Source organism: Megascapheus bottae, chromosome X (assembly GCF_031878675.1).
Source record: "Megascapheus bottae isolate mThoBot1 chromosome X, mThoBot2.hap1, whole genome shotgun sequence".
NCBI classification, from domain to species: domain Eukaryota; kingdom Metazoa; phylum Chordata; class Mammalia; order Rodentia; family Geomyidae; genus Megascapheus; species Megascapheus bottae.
This window is the reverse complement of record NC_143547.1, coordinates 67,009,523-67,036,383: the sequence shown is the minus strand read 5'-3', so window position 1 is coordinate 67,036,383 and position 26,861 is coordinate 67,009,523. Positions and strand designations below refer to the sequence as shown.

Below are 26,861 nucleotides of genomic sequence, written 5' to 3'. Positions count from 1 at the left end.
AAAATAAGTTGCTATTTCAGTAAGCATTAACTCAATGAGTATTGTTGAAAATCAAGTTTGTAGATATGCAGAGAAGATGCTTGGATTGTGACACTCATCAGAGGTATCCGAGAGCTCTATTGACCACCCAGCAGTGTTTCCTTAACAACATTCCTTTTTTCTCACTGTCTTAAAACTGTAACATGAGCACTCATGTTCTGAATATAGGATTACCCAGGCAATAATTATATGTACTAATTCTAAATAAGAGGCTCGTCTTATCTAGAATTTGGAACCCATATAAAAGTAACCCATTTGTATAGTATCTCAGTTCATCTTCATTCATCTTCACGCCTTTAAATATGAGCTCTTACCTTCTTGTAATGTTTGACTCAACCAGTGATACAACCTCAGTAAGATTGACTCGTCTCTGACACAGTTAATATAGTGAAGAAGGAGGGGATGGTTTAACACTGAGCCCATCTGTGAAGGCAGCTGTAAAGATGGATCAGCCAAAAGTAAGTACATGAGAATGGATCATGGCAACAAAAAATCATCACACAAGAAATAGAAAACAAAAGAAAGGCAATAAAGAGCAAATAGAAAATGCAAATAAGTACATAGTCTAGTCACATACCTCTAAGCAATGGATGTTCTGTAGAAGCTGAGAGAAGCTTTGAAGCTGTTCCACTGGGAGGGATCTATTGTGATTGAGATAATCAGAAAGACTCATCTCTTTTTTCCCACATTCTATAGCATAGGTACCAGAACTTAGCACTGGTATAACTGTATGAAACTTCCATTTCTAATGGAGAAAGATAACAGAATATCAGTAGACTTCACAGGCTACAAGTTTTAAATATAAGAGCAGTTGTAGGTACCAGTGGCTCCCCATGAAACGCTATCTAATCAGGAGGCTGAGATCTAAGAATCTAAATTTGAAGCCATCCCAGGCAGACAATTTTTTTTTCTTTGCAGTTGTGGGGCTTGAACTCAGGCTTGGATGGTTTCCCTGAGCTCTTCAGCTAAAGGCTAGTGCTCTACTACTTAAGCCAGACTGTCACTTCTTTCTTTTCTGGCGGTTAGTTGGAGATAAAAGTCTCATGGACTTTTTGTGCCCAGACTGGTTTTGAACTTCAGTCCTCAAATCTCAGCCTCCTGAGTAGCTAAGATTATAGGAGTAAGCCACCAGAACCTGGCCAGGCAGACAAAAAGACTTATTTCCAATTTACCAATAAAAGGCCCAGTGTCTCAAGTTGTACAAGCAAAAAAGATAAGCAGAAAAACAAGTGTGAAGCCCTGAGTTCAAGCATGAGTACTAGCGCAAAAAATTAAAATTAAAATAGGCTTGGGATTGTGGCTTAGTGATAGCATGTTTGCATAGCATCCATGAAGCCCTGGATTCAATTCCTCTGTACCACATAAACAGAAAAAGCCAGAAGTGGTGCTGTGGTTCAAGTGGTAGAGCACTAGCTTTGAACAGAGAGGCTCAGGGACAGAGCCTAGGCCCATGAAAAATAAAACAAAAGGGCCAAGAGTGTGGTCTAGTGGTAGAGTGCTTGCCTAGCATGCACAAAGCCCTGGGTTTGATTCATTGGTACCATGTACACCGAAAAGGCCAGAAGTATTGCTATGGCTCGAATGGCAGAGAACTAGCCTTAAACAAAAAGTGTCCAAGGACAGTGCCCAGGTTAGGAGTCCAGGCCCCAGGACTGGCAAAAAAAAGTGTTTTTATGAATGGAATACTAGAGACGAAACTTGGGGACTCAAGTGCAACTCAGCATAGTCCCGTCCCTTTTAGCCTTTTATATTCTTTATTAGTAGTTTATATTAGTTATAGAGGCATTCACTGTTATATTTCTACATGTTTGTACTGGATTGTAATCAATTTTACCCGTTTTGTCATACTTGCTGTCTTTTTTGTGTAAAAGTTTTTTGGTTTTGGGTTTTATTTTTTTTTGTCCAGGGCTTGAACTCAGGGCCTGGGCACTGCACAGTTCATGGACTTTCTCAAGCCTAGTGATCTACCACCTGAGCCCCAGTACCACTTCCAGCCTTTTCTGCATATGTGGTACCAAGGAATCGAACCCAGGGCTTCAGCATGCTAGGCAAGCACTCTATCACTAGGTTATATCCCGGCCCTTTGGGACATACAACAGATTCCTGATCTCTGCCTCTAGAGTAGCTAGTTATAGATATATACTATTATGCCCAGAAAGAAGTATTTAAATATTTATAATCTCCAATACCTGAATTGTTATTAGTTAGATTTAACAAAAAATAGCCACACAAGTCATCTGGGGCTTTAGATACTTACTCTTTTTACATTGGGGCCATTATCTGGACCTAATGTCAGTTTTAAAGGTCCAACAGAAGGTCTCTGGTTTCTTTGCCTCACAGCAATTAAAGCTGAAGTCCATGGGTTCGCTGAGGTCTTAAAATAGACCTATAAACATAGATATAAAATACAAGAGAACTGATACCTATACAGCAGAGCAACATAAAGACTAAAACACCTTATTAAGTGAAAACATATTATGAAATATTTTGTACCCTTATATATCCATTTAATTTTTTCTAATCAGGAATCTATTTTTTTTTCCCAGTCCTGGGCTTGAGCTCAGGGCCTGAGCCCTGTCCTTGGACTTTCTCAAGGCTAGAGCTCTACCACTTAAGCCTCAGCACCACTTCCAGCTTTTTTTCTATGTATGTGGTAGCGAGGAATCGAACCCGGGTCTTCATGCATGCTAGGCAAGCACTTTAACCGCTAGGCCAAACTCCCGGCCCCTAATCAGGAATCTATTACATGCATCGAATGTAATCAATTCAAAGTGCTGATCCTAATAAGATTTCCCCTGAAATAACGTTATACTATTACACTAAATACAAGACTGCAATTATTTTAGCCCAAATCTGAAAATTAACTAACAAAAATAATATGTCAATTTCAAAAGGACTGATTTTTTCATATATTTTATTGTAATTAATAGAAGGGTTACATTATATTCACCAGATAGAAGATGCATTACTTCACAAACATTGATACCCTTTCTCATGTCTTGGTCCCCATTTCCGTCCTCCCACCCCTGCCCTTCATCTTGTTTTCCCCCTTCCCTATTCCATTTCAAATAACCAAATAAGCATATATCCAATATGGGTAACAAGGTAAAATACTTTAACAATATGAGATAACCAAGGGACAGCAAAAGAAATGAGATATAAAATAGTACATTAAGGACAACAATCACTCATTATATGGCTTTTGTTTCTATATCCTGGAGGTCCTTTCATTTAGTGTCATACTATATGGCCTTATGTATCTAGGTTCTGAGCTATTGTAATAGGAGAGTCCAAGGCTTGAACTAATTATTACAAATGAGGGAAATCATTAAGCCTATGTTCCTTTGGGTCTGGCTTACTTCACTTAACACAATTTTTTCCAAGTTTTTCCATTTCCTTACAAATGGGGGTATGTCGTTCTTTCTGACAGCAACATAGAATTCCATTGTTTATAAATACCACATCTTGTTGATCAACTCATCAACTAAGGGGCATCTGGGTTGGTTCCATACCTTTGCTATGGTAAATAGTGCTACAATGAACATCTTTGTGCTAGTGGATTTAGTATGTAACAGGACTGATTTCTATGAAATTCCTTACCTTCTTCCTTACTGGCAATGATAGAGAAATCAAAGTAGGGGCGAAATATTTATACAGCGACAACAAAGCCTGCAGATGTGGCTGCATTCCCTGCAATAAAAGTTTTCCATTTTCAATTCTGTAGCCAATTAGAAAGCAAGAAAACAAATACCAAGAAGACAACAAGCAGCAATATGGTACTAAACAAGTATTCATATCCCATATCCTAAGGGATATTAAATATATACATACATACATACATATAATAAAAGGAAATAAAGTAATGAAAGAATTACTATTAAATAGCTTTCATAAAGCTGGCTATCCAAAGAAAATATTATACTACATGAATTATAAATTAGTAAGCAAGTGTATTAAAATATTATTGAAAGGAACACTATAGTAAATGGGACTTTAATATATAATAATTGGAGCTGGGAATGTGGCTTAGTGGTACAGTACTTGCCTAGTATGCATGAAGTCCTGGGTTTGATTCCCTAGTACCACATAAACAGAAAAAGCCATCAGGGTGTTATGGCTCAAGTGGTAGAGTGCTAGCACTGAGCAAAAGAAGCTGAGGTACAGTGCTGAGGCCCTGAGTTCAAGCCCTAAGGCTGACACAAAAAATATATAATAGTCATCTCCACCTAAACAACAGTAGGGAACCATTCTTGGGCATGTATTTGAGTGAATATAATAAAAAGATAGGAAGACACCTGCATGTCCATGTATATTGTAGTTATGTTCACAGCAGCTAACCTGTGGAATCAGGCAATGGGCCCAACAACAAGTGAATGATAAAGAAAATATGACAAATAAAAACCATAAACCATTACTGAGCCATAAAAGAAAGAGAAATTACATCATTTGCAAGAAGTACATGGAACTAGAGATCATTGTTTTGAATAAGATAAGCTGAGCTCAATGTCAAATATGTTTTCACTCATATATAGAATGTAGACCTAAAATGACAAAGGATCATTGTAAGGGAGAGGGTGAAATGGAAAGGATACTGAAGGGTGAAGATAAAAGGAAGTTACATACATACATACATACATACATACATACATACATACATACAACATAATGATAACCAAAACACTGAGAAACGATGAGGTGGCAGGGGGAATATAGGAATATAATGGAGGTTATCTTGTTGAAAGTACACTACACTCATGGATGGATTTATCACAATGAACTCTATTATAAATGAATGCTAACAAAATAAAATTCTAAAGAGCAATGGGAAAATGTTATGGAAAATGCATTATTAGATTATTTCATCATTTTGAAAACATGGTAGAATGTACTTAAACCTAGATGGAGTCTGCTAAAGATTTAAGCTCTATGACATATAATATTGTATATATAGGCTGTTGATCAAAATATTATATGGAATACAACTGTATTCCTTAAACAGTCTTCTAAAATTACATTGATTTTTGTGTATGTGATATTATTGGGCTTGAACTTGGGACCAGGCCGCTCTCTCTTGGCTTTTACATTCAAGGTTGGTGTTCTACAACTTGAGTCACAACTCTACTTCTGACTTTTTTGCTAGTTAATTGGAAATTAGAGTCTCATTACTTTTCTTTTCAGGCTGACTTTAACCATAATACTCAGATCTCAGTTATTTGAGTATGCTAGGAGCCATGAGCCACCAACACTTAGCTTACATTCTTTTACTTTGTATTTTCTTGCAATATTAGTTTAACTCAAGGCCTAATGCTTACTACGCTAGCATTCTACCACTTGAGCCATTTATAAATATATGTGTGTATATATATATTTATTTATTTATTATAATGATTAAGATGAATTTTAGTGAATTGAGGAATTGTTAGCATTAAAGTCTTACAGCAAGAATTTTCTAAATCCAATGAAATGTTTTAGTGTAAGGTAAAAAAATGTTTATCTTTTTAACAAATTTCACAAATGTAAAATACAACAAGTTGGACAAAAATATCATCATTAATATCTTCAGAGAAATTTAAAAAAAGATTGTAGCCATGGATTCAAACAAGATGCTATAAATCAATAATCATTGAACTGTGCATAACATATTCTATGATCATTTTCCACTCAATGCAAATGCTTTAAGAAAGGCCACGTTGGCTTCAGTTAGGTAGGGACACTACTATTTCTACTTCTAAATGTGTTGAGGTTATCTTTTGCCAGTTCTGGGGCTTGAACTCAGAGCCTGGGCACTGTCTTTGGGCTTTTTCAAGGTTATCATTCTACCATTTGAGCCACAGCACCACTTTTGGCTTTTTCTGTGTATGTGCATGCTAGGCAAGCACTGTACCATTAGGCCAAACTCCCTGCCCTACTTCCAAGTGTTTTAAATCCAGAGCTTCACAGACATCTATTACCTGGCAAGTATAACAGAAATAACTCAAGAGAGCTATAAGGATAAGGGACAATGACTTGCCACGTTTATTAAAGTTCTAGTATCTAGAAGAAAACATCTTAAAAATGTTTCCTAGATACACTCATAAAAACTATTAATACTAGCCACTCAAATTTATATTCCCAGCCATAAACAGTTGGCAATTTGACATGTACATGTGTTCCTTGGCAGTTCCTTAAACAGTTGGCAGTTTGACATATACATATGTTCATACCTGTGGTCCTCTTAGATGGGAGTCCTCTACTCTACATTGTCTATTAATTCATATTCATCCATTCAACTTTCTCTTAACCAATTATATCTCCTTGAACCTGAGTCTGATTCTAATTTTTCTTTGATACTGAGAATAGAACTCAGGGCTAAGAGCATGCTCAGCAAGCACTCTATCACTGAGCTCTACCTGACACTCTTTTTGTTGTTGTTTTTGACTGAGTAACTCAGAAAGGAAGTTTCTTAAGAGACAATGACTTGGGCCAAGAGTGTAGCCTAGTGGTAGAATGCTCACTTAGCATACATGAAGCCTTGGATTTGATTCCTTGGTTACCACTTACTCAGAAAAAGCCAGAAATGGTGCTATGGCTCAAGTGGCAGAGCGCTAGTATTAAGAAAAAAGTGTCCAAGGATACTGCCCAGGCCCTGAGTTCAAGCCCCAGGACTGGCAAGAAAAAAAAAGACAATGACTTATCTGATTTTCTGTCTTCAATACTTAGCCTATGTCTTGTCACATGGTACAACTGGCAAGTCCAAGGTTTTTTCAGTACTCACCATTTTGGCCTGAAGATCAATCAATTTTCTCACACGAAATGGTTTGACTAGAAAAAAGGAAAGAAGTTCTATGCATTTGGTTCAGAAAAAGAAGAGATGTGTTATACTTAACTATCATTTAGTTCATATAGTTTTTTTCTTACAACACATAACAATATAAACACTGTCAATTTAGCCATTAAGCAAATGCTGTTAGACAAAAAATAGTAAAAATCCATTTCCACAACATGAGCCCTGTCAAATAACGAATGTTAATAGTTACTGTAACGTTATAAAGGCCAAAACAAATGCTAATTATACAGTGAATGTAATATAACTAGAATGAAAATACTTACCATTATCTTTTTTGGTAAGTAAATATAACAAATGGCAGACATACGGACACTGTGAAAAAATTCAAAAGAGAAATGACAATGTATCTTCAACAAAACAGCAATATATTTTCCCAAATGTCAATCTTATGCTGATTTAAAAAAGGTATCAGGACTCCATTAAACAACTGTACAAAGCTTTTTTTAAACCCTTATCTGAAACGGTTAAGAACAGAAGTGAATATAGATAATAATATATCTCAGGAATGGGACTCAAGTTTAAACACAAAATTCATTTATGTTTTATATACTTTTTTCCTTCAGTCCTGAGCTTTAAAATCTTGGCCCAGGTGCTGTCCCTGAGCTCCTTTTTCCAAGGCTACCACTATATCACTTGAGCCACAATGCCACTTTTGGCATTTTCTGTGATTTAACGAGAGATAAAAGTCTCACAGACTTTCCTGCCTCAGCTGGCTTCAAACAGTGATCCTCAAGTCTCTACCTCCTGAATAGCTAGGATTAAAGGTGTGAGCCACCAATGCCTGGCTTTATATACAGTTTTTCTTGTCGGTCGTGGGACTTGAACTCTGGGCCTGGGCGTTGTTCCTGAGCTCTTCACCTCAAGGTTACCACCATACCCCTTGAACCACAGCCCCATTTCCGGTTTTCTGGTGATTAATTGCAGGTAAGAGTCTTTAGTGTTCAGGCTGGCCTTGAACCTGTATCTTCAGATCTTAGGTTCCTGAGTAGCTAGGATTATAGGCGTGAGCCACTGTCCCTGGCTTTTATATATATTTTATATGCACAAATTGAAGGCAATTTTATGCAGCATTTTAGTGTTCCTGTATTATGAATGTAAATTATAAAACAAGGCATGGAATTCTTTTTTTGTATCATGTTGGTACTCAAGAAGATTCAGATTTTTGAACATTTCAGATACCAGAGTTTTAGGTTTGACATGCTTAACCTTCATACAACAATGATAAAAGACAGCTGTTTTAGCTGAAACCTAGCAGGTCATTCTTACTATTTTTGGAATGTAAAAACAATGCAGCCAATTTAAATAAAGGCAAAGAAATGCCTATCATCCTTCTGCTAAACCAAAATGTATGTATTCCTTTCAATATTCATCTACATTTATTAAGATACAAACGAAAAATATATTGTGGAAGGGGGAAAAAAGATAAACTTAAACCCTTTATCTTGATTTTCCATTCAAATAATTTTCTCATGTTATTTACTCTTGAATTTATTATTTTCAATAATAACTGATATTCCACTGGGGATCAAACCCAGGTTCTTGTAAAAGCTTGGCAAACACCCTACCCCTAAGTTATAACCCTAGTCCATAGATTATTAATTTTTTCTGCCATTACCATGGCTTAAACTCTGGGAATTGTATTTTCTTACTTGATTTACTTGGTCACAAACGCTGCTCTACCACATGAATCACACCTTCAGTTTCCCATTTCATTCGTTATAATTATAGATTGAGTCTCACAAATTTTTCTGCCTAGGCTGGTTTCAAACTTCTCAATGCTCTGGTCTCAGCCATCTCTGAGAAACTAAGATTAGAGGCATAAGCCACCCATGCCTGCCTTGTACTATGAGTTGCTAACAGCTTAGTCCTTAAATTGGGATATAGCACCCACTCAATATAGTTGCTAATTAAACTACTAAATGATCATTTCTCACTGTGAGTATCTATCTGTTGAGGTCTTATTCTTAGCAGGGGTCAGGTGTGAGCCGCCAGCACCCAAACTAAAAACGGCAATTTTCAACATGTGTATTATAATATGGTAAATATTATTCATAAAAAGAAAAATAGGATATTGTTCAAAACTAAATGTAGTCATTACCTAACTTATGAAACTGTAGCTCCTCTGTACATCACCTGTATAATAACAATAAAATATATTTTTAAAAGATAAGAAAAACAAGCCAGGCACACGGGGCTCACATTTGTAATCCTAGCTACTCAGAAGACTGAGATGTTCAGATTATGGTTTAAAGCCAGCCTGAGCAGGAAAGTTGTGAGACCCTTTCCTACAATTAACCAAATTCATAAAAAGCCAGAAATAGTGCTGTGGCTCAAGTGGTAAAGAACTAGCCTAAAGCAAAAGAAACTCAAGGACGGTGGTCAAGCCCAGAGTTCAAGCCCCAATACCAGAAAAAAAGCCAAGCAAAAGTGGTAGGCCATGAATTTAATTCAGAATAAAAATAGCTAAATATTTTTATATTATTTTTTGTGTGCGGGGGTCATGGGGCTTGAATTTGGCCTGTGCGCTGTCCTTGAACTCTTCAGCTCAAGCCTACCACCCTACCCCTGGGCCTGGGTGTTGTCCCTGGGCTCTTCAGCTCAAGGCTATCGCCCTACCCTTGAGCAATCCCCACTTCCTGTTTTCTGGAGGTTAATTGGAGATAAGATTCTCAGATCCTTTTGTGCCCAGACTGGCTTTGAATCTTGATCCTCAGATCTCAGCATCCAGAGTAGCTAGGATTACAGTTGTGAGCCATCGCAACGGCTTATTTTGGTATTATTAAGAAAATCTGATTTCTCTCAACTCCTGAAAGCATCTCATGGAGGCCTAGAGTCCACAGATCAAGCTTAAGAATTTCAATTTCCGGTCTAAAACTTTCTCATAGTATATCTGGATTATCATGTCAAGCCTCCTAACTTGTCTTTGGCCTTACTCTCTCTTCCGATCCATATTATTTAGTACAACTAGATACAGCTTCCTGGAAAGCTGCTTTCAACATATTCTGCTCAGAGTGGTGCTGTGGCTCAAGTGAAGGCGCTAGCCTTGAGCTAAAGAGCTGAGGGACAGCAGGCCCAGAGTTGAAGCCCTATGACTTAACAACAACAACAAAACCTATAACACATTCTGCTCAGAATTTTTCAGTGACTATTCCTCTTAATAGAGAATGTTATCAATTTGTCTCCAACCAAGATTTTTTTTATATCCATTTAAGTTATATTTTTTTTGTTTGAATTATTTATTTTTTTATTGAAGTTAATAGAAGGGTTACAATTATATTCACCAGATAGAAGGTGCATTACTTCACAAACATTGATACCCCTTCTTATGTTTTTGTCCCCATTTCCCTCCTCCCACTTCCTCCCCTCATCTTGTTTTCCCCCTTCCCTATCCTATTTCAAATAAACAAATAAACATATGTACTATATACCAGATAACAAGGTAAGATGTTGTAACAGTATGAGAATAACCAAGGGACAACAAAAGATATGAGAAATAACCTAGCACATTAAGAACAATAATCACACATTATATGGCTCTTGTTTCCATATCCTGGAGGTCCTTTCATTTAGCCTCCTCCTAGATGGCCGTATGTACCTAGGTTTTGCCCTACTGTAATCCTCTGCTAGAAGAGTCCAAGGTTTCTACTAATTATGACAAATGAGGGCAACCATTGAGCCTATGTTCCTTTGAATCTGGCTTACTTCACTTCATATGATTTTTTTCCATTTCCTAACACAGGGGGCGATATCATTCTTTCTGATGGCAGCATAGAATTCCATTGTATATAAATACCACATCTTCTTGATCCAATCATCTACTGAGGAGTATCTGGGTTGGTTCCATATTTTTGCTATATAGGGTAAGTTTTATTTTTTTAAGGAAAAATTATCCTTTTGAAAATATATCAGGTAAGATTTCTTGAATCTTTGAGTTGCTCATGATGCACAGGCCTAGGAAGATTAAGAACAACACATTGCTCTTTAAAGTAAAGTGGTATGAGAGAATGCCATGACACAAGGCTACTAAGGACACCTGGTTGGACTTTATTTTATAGCAAAACAAATGTAAAAAACAAAAACCCCACAAAAATCCTTGGGGGCTTTTGATGCTCAGTAGTGTGCGTCCTTGAGGCCCTAAGCCACGCGCACCTAATCAGTGGCATGACCCCTATGATCCAGCAATTCCACTACTTGGCATTTACCCAACCATCCAGAAACAAGGACATACTAAATCCACTAGCACAACAATGTTCATTGCAGCACTATTCACCATAGCAAGGATATGGAACCAACCTAGATGTCCCTCAGTTGATGAGTGGATCAACAAGTTGTGGTATTTGTACACAATGGAATTCTATGCTGCTGTCAGAAAGAATGACATCGCCCCATTTGTTAGGAAATGGAAAGACTTAGAAAAAAATCATATTAAGTGAAGTAAGCCAGACTCAAAGGAACTTAGGCTCAATGGTTTCCCTCATTTGTCATAATCAGTAGAAACCTTGGGCTCTACTAGCAGAGATCTGCAGTAGAGCAAAATCTTGATACATAAGGCCATATAATGTGAAGCTAATTGAAAGGACCTCCAGGATATTGAAACAAAAGCCATATAATGAATGATTGTTGTCCTTAATGTACTATGTTGTCTCTCATCTCCTTTGCTGTCCCTTGGTTATCTCATATTGGTATAGTATCTCACTTTGTTATCTGATATATTGAATTTATTTGTATTTGGATATTTGAAATTTGATAGGGAAGGGGGGAAAACCAAGACGGGTGGGGGGTGGGGGGGGAGGGAAATGGGTACCAAGATATGTGAAAGGGTATCAATGTATGTGAATTAATGCACCTTCTATCTGGCAAATATCATGTAACCCTTTTACTAATTACAATAAAAAAAAACAGTACAGGTGAAGGTGCCATCAGTTTACAGCTGAGCTCAGCTGCTTGCGACAACTATGAGAGAAAGCGTGACCCAAGCGTGGACAGCCTATGAGTATAACGTTAGCATAAACACTCAAAAGTTCAATGGCACTGGCTCTTCAGTTTGGATCTCTGCCAAACTTCTTGCAAGCTTCTCTTCCAAAGTTCTTGCTTACTGTAAAACTTCTTCCAAGCTACTCACAAACTTTCCAGTTACACCTCCAAACCTCCAAGGGGCACCTCTGACGCACCATTATGTGTTTCCTCTCCCACTGAATGAGGCCTCTGCAGGCTCCTGTTCACCTTGCTTCCAAAGTCCCCAAACCCCCAGTGCCCAGGTGATACATTTCTTTGAATTACCCTCCACTAGAGTCATTGTGTGCATCATCTGGGGGGAGATTCTGTCCCCACAGGTCAGTTTTACCAGAGAGCATTACAAGTAGCCTACTTCTGATCACACATTCAGCCACAACTTCTTCAGCTTCAACCCTAGTCATCATAAATTCCTTCCTCCTCTAACCAAGCATGTACACCTGCATGCACATAAACTCAAAACAACAACAAAAGCAGCAGCCTACGGCCCACACAGTACACTGGATGCGCCTCAGCAAGTCTGAACTCCAATGATGCCCAGAGCAGGCCCAGACAATTAAACTACAAGGCAAGTATTTTAGCATTCCTCCATCCAACCAAGATTCTTAGCCTTACTAACCATCACTACTCAAAACCAACTCCCAATTATTTAATGTCAGGCTGGTGTACTGTAGGTCTCCTAAGTCACACTTTACACATCTCACAACTTTGCTTGAAATCTTAATGTTATCAAATATCATCTCTTCTCATAAAATTCCAAATTTATTCAACCTTTAAGGCTCACTGCTACATTCCTATACTTCCTGATTTTGTTTTCTTTTTTTGTGTGCCAGGGTTTGAACTCAGGCCCTTCCACTTACCAGGAAAGACCTCAACCACTTGAACCATGACCACTGGTACTTGTCATTTTTGTTTTCTAGACACAATTTTCATGCTAACTCCACAAACCTAGATTTTCCTAGCTCTACTGCTAGAGTAGCTAAGCTAGCATAACCAACTTACTTTTGAGATTGGGTCTTGCTACATTTTTTGATCCAAATTCTGTTGGCCTTGAACTTAGATCCTCTGTATCCATGACCCAATTAGCTGGGATTACAGGTGTGCATGCCACTATACTTGGCCCTTATGGTCTTTTACATAATCATGATTTACAGTATTCGCTTCTTTCTGGAAAATACTACAGCAATTATTATCCCCACGTGATCATTTACTGTCTCTGATAATTTAACACTTGAAAGGTTATTTAACCTTATGTGCTTTCTTTAATTCCATAACTAGATTCTAAATTTGTAGTCTACTAAAACATGATAAATGTTAAGTCTTCTACAATGCCTGATAAAATGCAAGGAACACAATAGGAACATGAATTTTTAAAAATGAAATCAAGAGACGAATTTCTTTCCCAAAGGCAAAAGAAATTCAATTAGCTGAGTGGCTCACATGGTCTATGAACTATTGATGGTCCTTGAAAGTCTTCCAGGTGGACAGTAGATTGATTTCTTAGAGTTACTAATGATTTTAATGGGAATAATAATGTTATTTAATCAAAACCAGTCCATTTACAATTCAGGAAAAGTAATGCTCTCCTCATTAATTTTGATGAACTGTTAATCAAGAAAATGTAGAGTAAGTAACCCAAAGGACTGTGCTGAAGTGGTTCAAAGGGGGAAAAAAAACCAATAATCACTGTTCTAGAGTAACAGAGTTTCCAATGTCGAATTAACCCTCTCTGTAACATCTGTAATTCTTTAAAAGATGGGTGTTAGTGGCTCCTGCCTGTAATCCTAGCTACTCACGAAGCTGTCATATAAGGATCTAGATTTAAAGCCAGCCTAAGCAGGAAAGGCCATAATACTCTTCAATTAACCACCAAAACAGCTGGTAGAGGTGTGGCTCAAGTGGTAGAGTGCCAGCTTTGAAGGGTAAAATTGAAGGACCACACTCAACCCCTGAGTTCAAGCCCCAGTACCAGCAAAAGAAAGGACATACAGCAAAATAGTATGGTGTGCCAAGATACTCAAATGTATCATACAATTGATGCTCAATGCTGTCTAATGTTCACTTACCAGGACATCGTCTTGCAATGAAGCAAAAAAGAAGCCATACAGCAAATTAATTTGTTCCTTATGATCAATGAAGTCAAGCATTGTAATCAGCCAACGATAAAAAAGTACCTATCAAAAGACAAAATGCTTATCTTTAGAGAAATAAAACTGGCACAGAAGAACTGCATTAAATCTTATAGCATAGAGTATAAGAATACATTTTATTTGAGTAAAAATTTCTGTTTGAACAGAGTCCTTGTATTAAACTACATTGTTCCAAAAACCACAGGTTTTGCACAAAAGGCCACTGCCATTACTCCCTAAGTGGCTCTTCCTTGCCAGCCTTAAGTGGGGCCTGAAGGACTTATCAAAGTGTTTATAAAAAGATTACCTTGATACTACCAGAACACTTGCCAACACAGAGCCAGGAGACTGCCTTAACCACAGAATCTTCTGATATTAGAGTGGCTGGAATCATGCACTTCAATAGCCGTGTGTTTACAGCATTCCCTGGAAAGCAGATCAAGTCTAAATTAAAGGATATTTTACAGTCACAATTATTCCTTCACTAGTATTACTCAGTACCAGTCATAAAAAAAATCTCACTTTATATTGAAGATAATACAAACCCAAAAGTACATAATATTTAATCTCTTTATCATCCTTATAAAACATTATTCAACAAGGGCCCGAGGTGCACCTCTGTAATCCCAGCTACTCAGGAAGCTAATATCTGAGGAACATGGTTCTAAGTCAGCCCAGCCCAGGCAGAAAAGTCCATGAGACTCATATCTCCAATTAATCACCAAATAGAAGCAGAGCTGTGGCTCAAGTGGTAGAGTAATAACCTTATGCAAAAAAGCTCAGGGACAGCACATATACCCTGAGTTCACAACCCATGACCTATATAAAAAAAATATTCAGGGGCCGGGAGTTTGGCCTAGTGGTTAAAGTGCTTGCCTAGCATGCACGAAGGCCCGGGTTCTACATACATAGAAAAAAAAAGCCAGAAGTGGTGCTGAGGCTCAAGTGGTAGAGCTCTAGCCTTGAGAAAGTCCAAGGACAATGCTCAGGCCCTGAGTTAAAGCCCAGGACTGGCAAAAAAATGTATTCAAAACAAAAGTGGAGAGGCTGGGAGTTTGGCCTAGTGACAGAGTGCATGCCTTGCATGCATGAAGACCCGGGTTCGATTCCTCAGTACCATATACATAGAAAAAAAGCCAGAAGTGGTGCTGTGGCTCTAGTGGCAGAGCTCTAGCCCTGAGGAAGCCTAAGGACAGTGTTCAGGCCCTGAGTTCAAGGCCCAGGACTGACAAAAAATGACAAAAAAGAAAAAACATAGAAAGGCAAAAATTAGCCTGTAAATTTAAACAATAAAAATAAAAATAAAAAACTGTAGGGCTGGATATGTAGCTCAGTAGTAGAAATTTTGTATAGCATATAAAGTCCTGGGTTCAGTCTCCAACATTCCAAAAGATTAAAACTTACACTTCTAAAATAAATTATAAAGCAAATTATTTGGCTCAACTATTTCTTATAAGTGAAGAATAAAATCCCAAGTGCAGATCTCATGTTTGTGGCCATAATACTTCGGAGACTAAAGCAAGAGGACAAGAAGTTCAAAGCCAACCTGGTCACATAGCAAGACCTTGTCTCAGAAAGAAAACAAAGCAAACAAAGCTAGCTAGTTTTCAGATTCTTTAGGGAAAAAAGGAAAGAGCATAAGAACAGTTTCTTTAAGAAGCAATAAAAATATTTGAGAATTAAATAATGGTCATCAGTGTTCAGCTGTGAATATGCTAGAAATACTGAAATTTAAACATGATGAATCTTATGATAAGCAAGATGCCTCCAAAAAAAGCCTTTCAATCATAAGGAAATTTAAAATGTTCTTTATTAACAACTCGAGACTGATTTATTAGAGGATATTGAACAACTCAAGACTGATTTATTAGAGGATATTGACATCTTCCTCGAATTTCTAAATTCAGAAACTTAAAAAAATATATTTTTGGCTAGGAATGTGGCTTAGTGTTAGAGTACTTGTCTAGCATGCATGAAGCCACCTGGGTTTGATTTCTTAATACCACATAAACAGAAAAAGCTGGAAGCTATACTATGGCTCATGTAGTAGAGTGTTAGCCTTGAGCAAAAGAAACTCAAGGACAGTGCCCAGGCCCTGAGTTCAAGCCCAAGGCCTGGCAAAAAAAAATGTGTGTGTGTGTGTGTGTGTGTGTGTGTGTGTACATATATTTATATACGTGCATATATTTATATATGCACATATATATATTATTTTATTCTGATGGCAAACATAATCATGTAATTCTAGGTATTCAAGAGGCTGAGACATGAGGATTTAGGATTGAAGCCAAACCAGGCAGAAATGTTTGTAAGACTTTTTTTTTTTTTTTTTGCCAGTCCTGGGCTTGAGCTCAGGGCCTGAGCACTGTCCTTGGACTTTCTCAAGGCTAGAGCTCTACCACTTGAGCCTCAGCACCACTTCCGACTTTTTTCTATGTATGTGGTACCGAGGAATCGAACCCGGGTCTTCATGCATGCTAGGCAAGCACTTTAACCACTAGGCCAAACTCCCGGCCCCTTGTAAGACTTTTTTTTAACCAGTGCTAGGGACTAAACTCAGGGTCTGAGTACTGTCCTTGGGCTTTTCTCAAGGCTAGAGCTCTACCAATTGAGCCACAGCACAACTTCTGGCTTTTCTATGTATATGGTACTGAGGAATTCAGGTATTTGTGCATGCTAGGCAAGCACTCTACCACCAGGTCAAACTCCCACCCCTCTGTAAGACTCTTATTTCCAACTAACCAGCAAAAAAGCCAAAAGTATAACAGTAGCTCAATAGAGTGGCCTCCTTGAACAAAACCAGTCAAGTGAGAGTACAAGGCCCTGAATTCAAGCCTCAGTATTAGCACAAAAATATGTATTGTATCCTCTGGTCCAATAACACGGGTCAAAGGGAGCAGAATGGGATTAGATGACAGTAATGGCATTTCGATCTTTCAGAATATAGAGATAACCTTTGTACCTTTTTCCCATCTGGTAATATAAATGATGGCACAGATGCTGGCTTTTACCAAGTTGTTTGCTGAGACTCCAAATTAAAATATCTTCATCAAGTTAAAAATTAAATTAAAACATAAAAAATCCCATCTGGGCCAGGAGCGTAGCCTAGTGGTAGAGTGCTCGTCTAGCATGCATGAAGCCCTGGGTTTGATTGCTTGGTACCACATACACAAAACAAGCTGGAAGTGGCACTGTGGCTCAAGTGGCAAAGCGTTAACCTTGAGCAAAAAGTGTCCAAGGACATTGCCCAGGCCCTGAGTTTAAGCCCTAGGACTGACAAAAAAACTCTCATCAATTTCTACACCAACATTCTCAGAGAAGAAAGTAATAATAGGCTTTTAAAAAAAAGAATTTTGAGGCTGGGAGTTTGGCCTAGCAGTAGAGTGCTTGCCTAGGAAGGGTTCAATTCCTTGGTTCCACAACACAGAGAAAAAGCCAGAAGTGATGCTGTGGCTCAAGGAGCAGAGCTCTAGCCTTGAGAAAGCCCAAAGCCAGTACACAGGCCCTGAGTTCAAACCCCACGACTGGCAAAAAAATAATTTAAAATAATCCCTGCTTTCCCTCTAAGCTTCTTGTTTTTAATATTTTATCCTCTCCCATTCCTATCTACTAATCATTTACTTGTTTGGTGTTGGGGATCAAACCCAGTAAGTGTTCTACTTCTGAGTTACCTCCCCAGTCCTTGGGGCATTTTTTAACCTGTGTTTTCTATTTTCCCCCAATTTTTTTTTTATTGTAAAGGTGATATATAGAGAGGTTACAGTTACACAAGTGAGGTAATCAGTACATTTCGTTTCAAACAGTGTTATCCCTTTCCTCATTTTCTCCCACTTTCCCTGTCTCATCCTCCAATCCCCCCGACATTGTAAAGTTCATTTTCAACATAGTGTCTTGTAAGTATCAGTGTTGTATTGGTTCATCCTTTGTCTTCTGTCTTACCATTTCTGTGATTTTTTTTTTTTAAAGACGGGATCTCACTTGGTAACCCAGGCTGTTCAACTCTCAATCTTCCTGCCTGTTTCCCAACTGCTGGGATTATAAATGCATACTATCATGCCTGGATTACACTTTCAATTCTTACAATATTTTTGCTTTATAGTAACTTTTTAATTAATTTCTAATGATTCTAATGCTTCATTGCACCTAACGTGTGTGTGTGTGTGTGCAACAGTACTGGAGCTTGAACTTAGGGCTTGAGTGATGTAGGCTGGCACTTTAATACTTAAGCCACATCTCCAATTCTTGTTTTTGGTGATTAGTTGGAGATAAGACTTCTTCTGATTTGCCCTGTCTTGGTTAGCTTCAAACCACAATCCTAAGCAATCAGCCTTCCAACTAGCTAAGATTACAGATGTGAAGCACCAACCACTGGCATAAACCTAATTCTAATAATATTTCCAGTAAAATTTTCCCCAAATATGCATTTCAACTTCCCCCAAAAAGCTAAATGTAGGGGCTGGAAGCATGGCCTAGTGGCACAGTGCTTGCCTAACATGAACAAAGACCAGGTTTTGATTCCCTGGTACCACAGACATAGAAAAAGTTGGAAGTAGTGCTGTAGCTCAAGTGGTAGAGTGTTATTCTTAAGAAAGCTCTAGGACAGTATTTGGGACCTGATTTCAAGCCCCAGGACTGGCCAAAAAAAATAACAACAAAAACAAGAGACTATTTTCCAACTGTTATAAGTAAGTTTCAGAGCTGGCAATATGTATTTGAAACATGTCAAGATCTCACATATACCATAAAAGATTTCTGAACATTGACTTTTTTCCTAATCCCAGGGCTTGAACTCAGGCTCTGAGCACTGTCCTTGAGCTTTCTCATGGCTAGAACTCTACCACTTGAGCCCCAGTACCACTTCTGGCTTTTTCTATGTATGTGGTACTGAGGAATGGAACCCAGGTCTTTGTGCATGCTAGGTAAATACTCTACCACTAGGCTAAATTCCCAGCCCCAAGATTTCTGAATATTCATTTCTAAGATGTCAAAAAAGAAAAGAGAAATTTCAAAAGAGAAAACACCTATCCATTCTACCTGCCACTTCTTGTTTTCTGGTGTTAAATGAAGCTAAGAGACTCACAGACTTTAGTTCTCGAGCTGGCTTTGAACTGCGATCCTCAGATCTCAGCCTCCTAGGATTATAGGCAGTGAGTTACTGGCACAGCTTTGTTTCCTCATTTTTAAGATGAGCTACTTGATCTGGAGAGCTTGGCTCAACTGACAAGAGTGTTTACCTTGCAAAAACAAGGACTTTAGTTTAAACTCCAATACTATTAATTAATAAAAGAAATCTGAAAAAAAATAAAATGAGAATATTTGAGTCTAAAATACCTTCCAGAGGCAGGGGAGTATGGCCTAGCAATAGAATGCTTGTGGTACGAAGCAATCAAACCCAGGGCTTCATGCATGCAAGGCATGCACTCTATCATTAGGCTAAACTCCCAGCCCCAAAAGGCCCTTTTTATAATCTTATCAGATTGGTTTTAAGGAGAAAATAGTAGAAATAAAGAATACCAACTGATTACAATGACATCTAATTCAAAGACTGAGGAGGGAGTAAATCTAATGACAAACTAATAAAACATGCATCCCCTCAACATACCAAATATGCCACTAAGTGCCACATTCAATAAAATGTCGATTCCTTCTGGAGGTAATCCACTCTTCCAAGCCACATTTTCCACAGTTTTCAAGTGTCTTTCCAAGATCTCATCTTTCTTTCGTAAAGCTTTCTTGGGACCTAAAGAAAGGAGCATTATTAAATTGTGAGGCCTTTAAATTTTTCTTAGTTTTCAATCTTAATAATTACAACTTTGAATTCTATAAAGGAATAAATTCTACTGAAAAATATCTTCCTAAAACGCTCTTGAAAGCAGCCACATGGCAGTGGCTCATACCTGTGTTTCTATATACTTTGGAGGTTGAGAATGAGAGGACCATAGTTCAAGCCCAACCCAGGGAGAAATGGCCATGAAACTATCTGAAGGAAAAGAAACCAAACACAGTGACTTGTACCTGTGACCCAGCAACAATGGGGAGAAAAGTAGGCAGATCATAACTCAGAAAGCTAGAAACTTATCAAAAAGAACCAGCAAAATGGCCAGGAGTTTGGCATAGTGGTAAAGTGCTTGCATGGAGACCAGGGTTGGATTCCTCGGTACCACATACATACAAAAAGCCAGAAGTAGTGCTGTGGCTCAAGAGGCAGAGTGTTAGCCTTGAACAAAGAGTGTCCAAGGACAGTGCTCAGGCCCTGAGTTCAAGCCCCAGGATTGGCAAAAATAAAACCAGCAAGCAAAAATTAGTACTATAAGCATGGCTCAAGTGCAAGCTTCAAGCTCAAGTACCACCAGAAAAACCTTTGAAAACTTTAAAATATTTAGCAACAATATTTTACAGCATCCCTGCTGTACACTAGCTATAAGCATTTAATTTTTAATCTCTCTCCATACTAAAGCAACAGTTCCCAAACTCTGTTGTGCATTGGAATCATCTGGAAGTCTTTAAAAAATACCCAATGCCAGTTTGGATCCCATAGAGATAAAATCTGAATATCTAAATAAGAGTATATGCTAGGGATCAAGAGTTTGGCTTAGTGATAGAGTGCTTGCCTAGTATGCACGAAGACCCAGGTTAGAGTCCTTAGTACCACATACATAGAAAAAGCTGGAAGTGATGCTATGGCTCAAGTGGTAGAGCTCTAGCCTTGAGAAAGCCCAAGGACAGTCCTCAGGCCCTGAGTTAATGCCCCAGAACTGGCAAAAAAGGGTATATAGTATCAATATATATGATTGAAGGTTCTTGGGCTAAGTGCTAGTGGCTCATATCTATTATCCTAATATTCAAGAAGCTGAGATTTGAGGATCATGGTTCAAAGCCAGCCTGGACAAGAAAGTTCATGAGATTCTTAAGATCTCCACTTAACCACGAGAAAATCAGAAGTGGTGCTGTGGCTTAAAGTGGTAAATGATCACAATGTATGGCAGTCTGGAAACCATTCTCCTGGAAAGATGTTTTATTGTTATGTCCTTAGTACCATATATTGATATATAGTGGTTAGATTCTCAATCAATACCTATTAAATAAAATCATAAATAAACAAAAATATTTTCCTTAAAAAGTGTTAAGAGGAAAAAAAAGTGTTAAGAGGGGCCAGGAGTTTAGCCTAGTGGTAGAGTGCTTGCCTAGCATGCATCAAGGCCCGAGTTCGATTCCTTGGTACCACATACATAGAAAAAAGCCAGAAGTGGTGCTGTGGCTCAAAGCTATAGCCCTGAGAAAGCCAAAGGCCAGTGCTCAGGCCCTGAGTTCAAGGCCCAGGACAAGCAAAAAAAGTGTTAAAAAAAGCAGGGCAATGGTGGCTCATGCCTTTAATCCTAGATACTCAGGAGGCTGAGAGCTGAGGATCATAGATCAAAGTGAGCTCAGGCAGGAAAGTCCATGAGAGTCTTGGCTCCAATAAACTACCAAAAAGCTGGCAGCAGAGCTGTGGCTCAAGTGGTAGAGCACTATTAGCCTTGAGGAAAAGAAGATTAGGGACAGTGTTCAGGCCCTCAATTCAAGCACTAGGACTAGCAACAAAAACAAAACAAAAACTCAAGAATAAACACTGATGGCTGGGTTCTGGTGGGTCATACCTATAATCCTAACTATTCAGGAGGCTGAGATCTGAGGATCACCATTCAAAGCAGGCCCTGGTAGGAAAGTGTGTGACTCTTATCTGCAATTATGCACTAGAAAACCAGAAGTGATAGTGTAGCTCAAAGTGGTAGAGTGACAGCCTTGAGCAAAAGAGCTTAGGGAGAGTGGCCAGTCCCTGAGTTCAAGCTCCATGTCTGACAAAAAAATTATAAAGCCGGGTGCAGTGGCTCACACCTGTAATCCTAGCTACTCAGGAGGCTGAGATCTGAGAATTGTAGCTCAAAGACAGCCTGGGCACTAAAGACCATGAGACCCTTATCTCCAATTAATTACTAGAAAATGGCAAGTAGGGCTATGGCTCAAGGGGTAGGGCCATAGCCTTAAGCTCAGGGACAGCACCCAGGCCCAGAATTCAAGTCCCATGACCCACTAAAAAAATGAAAACTTATAAAAGACTGATTTTTTTTTTTGAGACAGGGTCTTACCCTCCCTGGCTGACCTTGAGCTCATGTTTGTTGTTGTTTTGTTTTTGAGGTCATGTTGTTCTTACGTCTGCTTCTCAAGTATTGGATTATAAGTCTGTACCACCATGCTCAGCTTTGAAGATGAGAATGTTTTTATAGAACAGGACATTCATAAGAAGAAAACAATTAGATTTTACCTTTGTCAAAGTATTTTATTGCTATTTGCAGAGCATCCTCAGCTTCATCATTATCCTCTTCTACTGGATTGCTTGTTTTCATAGTGAACCTTGAGTTTCTTGGTATTTGTTTTGTTTTCTGGACTATGAGACTCGTCTGACAACTACTACTAACTTAGAAATGTTGTATCTTCTGCTCTGTTTTGAGATAACATCAAACTCTGTGTTATTCTATATAGAAAGAAGTTATTATTTACCACATAATCCCTTTTTCTTCAGAGGCAACCATTTGTGCCTATATTTTCACATTTAGTGCATAATACATAGCATACAAGTATACAATAAATATGTTGATAATACAGTAAACAAACCCATAGATTAAATATTTCAGAAAGTCCTTCACCCTAAGAGAAACAGAATTAACAGCCCACTACAACACCATTTAACAACTGAACCCTAAAAATGTAACTTTCTTCTTAAAATGGCTATACCATATACCCAAGTCTGAAACCAATGCATTTCATAAACTTTTTTTCTCCAATTCTATCTTTTCCACCCCTCCTTGGTTTTGTTTGTTTTTTTTATCTGTATGCCCTTACTTTGTCAGTGGTACTCTGAAAATGCATAGCCAAAATGTCAAACTGGAGCTTGAGGTATAGTTCAAGTGCATTTTTAGGTAGGTCTCTACTAGACCCAAGGTATAGCAAGGTAGAGATAGAAAATGACTGGATTCGTGCTGTTCTGGAGCAGAATGGATAAGCTGGAATAAAGGAAGTGGATGTTGAAAAAAGAAAGTGGGGAGCCACGGATGACTTCCAAGTTTTTAGGTTCACATGGGGAAAAGTTACAGAATACTTTTAATGACATTCCAGCCTCTCGCCTTAGGACAGGCCAAAGCAGGTAATAGTTCCGCCCAACCCAGCATGGGTTACTCGTTCGTTCCGAGGGCTTCCTAGAGTAGAAGAGAGATCGAGGGCGGAACTTCTGATCCCAGGAGGTGAAGAGAACTTCCCACGGATCACTTACATAACCGGCCCTAGCTAAAAACAAAATTAGTAAAATCCACTCACCCTTTCCGCATATTCTCCGCCTAAGGAAAAATCCAACAGCCGTTAAGTGCAGTCCCGCCCCAAGAGATCGATATATTCCCAACGCTCTGAGAGATCCCCAAACCTCGCGGTGTTTTAAAATGCCTCACCTGGCAACTTCTTCCGCCACACAGTTTCAGCAGCCCGGAATCTAAAAGGCGCCTCCCGAATTCAAAGTCGCAGGCCCCGCCTCACGCATGCGTCTCCGTCTCCGCGGAGGGGGGGGCTGACCAGAGCAATGCACTCAGCTAAAACCTGATTGGTTGGAGTGCAGCTCAGTGGCGGGTGGTGCTTCGCGCGGTGATGATGACTCACAAGAGCAGTTTACCCCAACCATAGGCTAGGGGCAAACTACGAAAGAACTGCTGGAATTGGGTGATTGGCGTCGTCACTATTCTAGTCCATCGTTTTGCATAACCAGATAACTAGCGTTTCATTCTTGAATTTAACATGACCAGTTATAATGTTCACTTTTCCCATATTGACCTTCAATTGTCCAGACATTATAGAAAAAAAAAAAAAACCACAAACTTCCCTATCAATGTGGCCTCCTCCATTGATGAGATCAGTCCAGTTCCCTAACCCCCAGTGAAGCTAAAGAGTGGAAGTAGAGAACTATTGCATCTGCCCTTCCTTTACCGAGGATGAGTATGGATAACCTACAAGTTTTTCTGAGCCAGATAGATGTTCTGAAAGTGACCAGATATCAACCGGTAAATATTCCTAATCTTCAAGAATCAATCAACCTTAAACTGGCTAAGACAATAACAAGGGTTTGTTTAGTGTGAAATGGTATCTTTATCTGTAATCTTGCATAGAACTAGTACTAAGAGAGCATCCACTGACTTAAAGCCAAAAGATAATTATAAATGAGCCAAAACTGTACAGGTAAAATTTGCAATCTTAACAGAGACATAAATGAGATTAAGCTAATGTATTTCAGAAAGACTGCAGCAGAAATGACTATTACATCTTATATTTTAGTGGTTTTCAAACTCTTAATCATGCCTGAAAATTGACACTATTCCGTTTTTTTCTAATAGCTGTCCCGTAGTAAAATTGAAATTTTCTCTTGCTTTTACTTTTTTCATAGTCTCAAAGAAATTAAATTGGAAAGGATTTTAACATTTCAACATGCTCCTTTTTTGTAGATGAAGTGACACACTGAATGATTAAATAATGTGCCAGCATAACAAGGTTGTAGTAGTTCAACTTATACCACTTTGTAGACACATCATAAGAGATAGTGCTTCACTTTTATTTAAAAAAAACCTACAGCTTTCTACTTTCCCTAATAAAGAACATCCAGCTGGGCACTAGTGGCTCATACCTATAATCCTAACTACTCAGGAAGCTGAGCTCTGAGGATCCCAGTTCAAAGCCAGCCCAGGCAGGAAAATCAATGAGACTTTATCTCCACTTAACCACCATAAAAGTGGAAGTGGTGCTGTGGCTCAAGTAGTAGAGCACTGGTGTTGAACACAATAAGGTTCAGGGACAGCACCCAGCCCCACAACTGACAAATTTTTTTTCTCTCAAAGCTTGGAGATAATGTGGAATTCCTAACACCATGGCTCTATGCCTTATGTACCAACATCACCAAGTAGGTGATGGTGAGCACTGTGATTCATGCCTGTCATTCTAGCTACTCACAGGCTGAGATCCAGAGAATCAAAATTAGGAAGTGGGGCTTCGCTCAATGGGTAGGGTGGTAGCCTTGAGTTCAAGAGCTCTGGGATAGTGCCTAGGTCCAGAGTTCAAGTCCCACAACCGACAAAAAAATAGTACCAGAGAATCAAAATTAGAGGACATCCTAGACAAAAAGTTCACAAGACCCCCATTTCAACTAATAGCTTGGCATGCTGTCATTCACCTGTCATCCCACCTACAACAAAAACAACGAAAACTAAATTTAGGAGGATCACAGGACTGGACAAAAAAAGCAAGACACTATCTCAAAATAACCACTATACAAAAGTGGGCTAGATTCTTGAACACTTGTTTGTTAACCTTGTCATTTGAAATATGATATAAAAATCAATGTTAATAAATTCTTTAATAAAAATAAGTGGGCTAGAGATGTGGCTCAGCAGTAGACAATGTGCCTAGCAAAAACAAGGTCATGAGTTCAAACCCCACCATTGACAAAGGTGTGAGGTAATTTAAACAAATAAACAAGGTGGGAACTTTATTGGTATATTAAGGAATTAAATTATAGTTCCTCTTTCCTTCTACATTTAGATTTTGTTAAAGCCTGATCTGAATTTGGAGGTTTATGTGTATAATCTCAGCACTCATACTTAAGCAAGAGGATAAGTTCCATGCCAGCTTTGGTTGCATAGCGAGATCCTGTTTTCAAAAAACAAGCAAACAAAGCTGAAACAAAGCTGGTTCCTGATGGCTCACATTTTACCTAGCTACTCAGGAAGCTAAGATTGAGGTTTGAAGCCAGTCAACTCAGAAAAGTTCATGAGACTCTTATGTTCAATTAATCAGTCAAAAATAAAGAAGGAAAGACATGTGTCTTAAGGGGAAGAGCACCATAATTGAGTGAAAAAGGCAAGTGAGGCAGGGAATGTGGCTTAGTGGTAGAGTGCTTGCCTAGCATGCAAGAAGCACTGGGTTCAATTCCTCAGTACCACGTAAACAGAAAAGGCTGGAAGTGGCATTATGGCTCAAGTGGTAGAGTGCTAACCTTGAGTAAAAGAAGCTCAGGGACAGGGCCCAGGCCCTGAGTTCAATCCTCAAGACTTAAAAAAAGCCAAGTGAGAGCATGAGACCCTGAATTAAAGCCCCAGTACACACACACACACACACACACACACACACACACACACACACACACACACACACACACCTTTGCTTCCAGATTTTCACTATTACCCAGTTTCCTCCAAATTTCAAAAATCTTTATTTTGAAAGGATGAAATTAGACAGAGAAGTATCAATTACCAAGAACAATAACACTGAAGAAAATACAATAAGTATTCTCCCCACACAGAACCCCCTCACCCATCCCTGGCACAATAATATTAAAATCATCAAACACATTTAACAAGGAGAAACAGCAGTATGTAATGAAGAAAGCAAATTTTCATACTGCTCAATCCAACTAACCCATGTTAACTGTGCTTTCTCCAGCTAGACTGTCCCCACAGAATGATGGAGATATAAAGGATACAACTCCAGGGTGATTTAGACTCTGTATACACTACCAAATTTCAGTGAAAGAATCAATCGGAGCAGCAAGTCTGTTTCAGGGTAACACTGGATACAGCTCCTCTGTTAAATTTCAGGTTCCAGAAAACAATGTTGGAGATTAGAACAGGGCCAATCCCTCAGCTGTGAATGAGAAGGGAGGCAGCTTTGGAATTAAGAAAATCTGAAGAAGATGTCTGGTAATAAATTTGCTGTTTTAGTGTCAAACGTTTAGCCAGCTGAAATTTTCTGTTTTATCACTTGAAGAATTAGACTATTGACTTCAT

At 38.7% G+C, this 26,861-nt stretch overlaps 1 protein-coding gene across 1 annotated transcript in view; it reads right to left on the bottom strand.

The window, feature by feature from the left end:
* Cenpi (centromere protein I) overlaps window positions 1–23,435 on the bottom strand; it is a 60,138-nt gene extending 36,703 nt beyond the window's left edge. The window contains exons 1-11 of the mRNA XM_090326955.1: window positions 23,359–23,435; window positions 22,310–22,486; window positions 19,610–19,747; window positions 14,315–14,433; window positions 13,945–14,052; window positions 7,129–7,177; window positions 6,794–6,840; window positions 3,640–3,729; window positions 2,297–2,425; window positions 617–784; window positions 354–474 (exon numbers count right to left, since the gene is read on the bottom strand). Of these exons, the coding sequence (XP_090183081.1) occupies window positions 354–474; window positions 617–784; window positions 2,297–2,425; window positions 3,640–3,729; window positions 6,794–6,840; window positions 7,129–7,177; window positions 13,945–14,052; window positions 14,315–14,433; window positions 19,610–19,747; window positions 22,310–22,391 (1,051 nt within the window). The 5' untranslated portion in view covers window positions 22,392–22,486; window positions 23,359–23,435. The remainder of the gene's footprint in view (window positions 1–353; window positions 475–616; window positions 785–2,296; window positions 2,426–3,639; window positions 3,730–6,793; window positions 6,841–7,128; window positions 7,178–13,944; window positions 14,053–14,314; window positions 14,434–19,609; window positions 19,748–22,309; window positions 22,487–23,358) is intronic.
* Window positions 23,436–26,861: the final 3,426 nt, after the last annotated feature.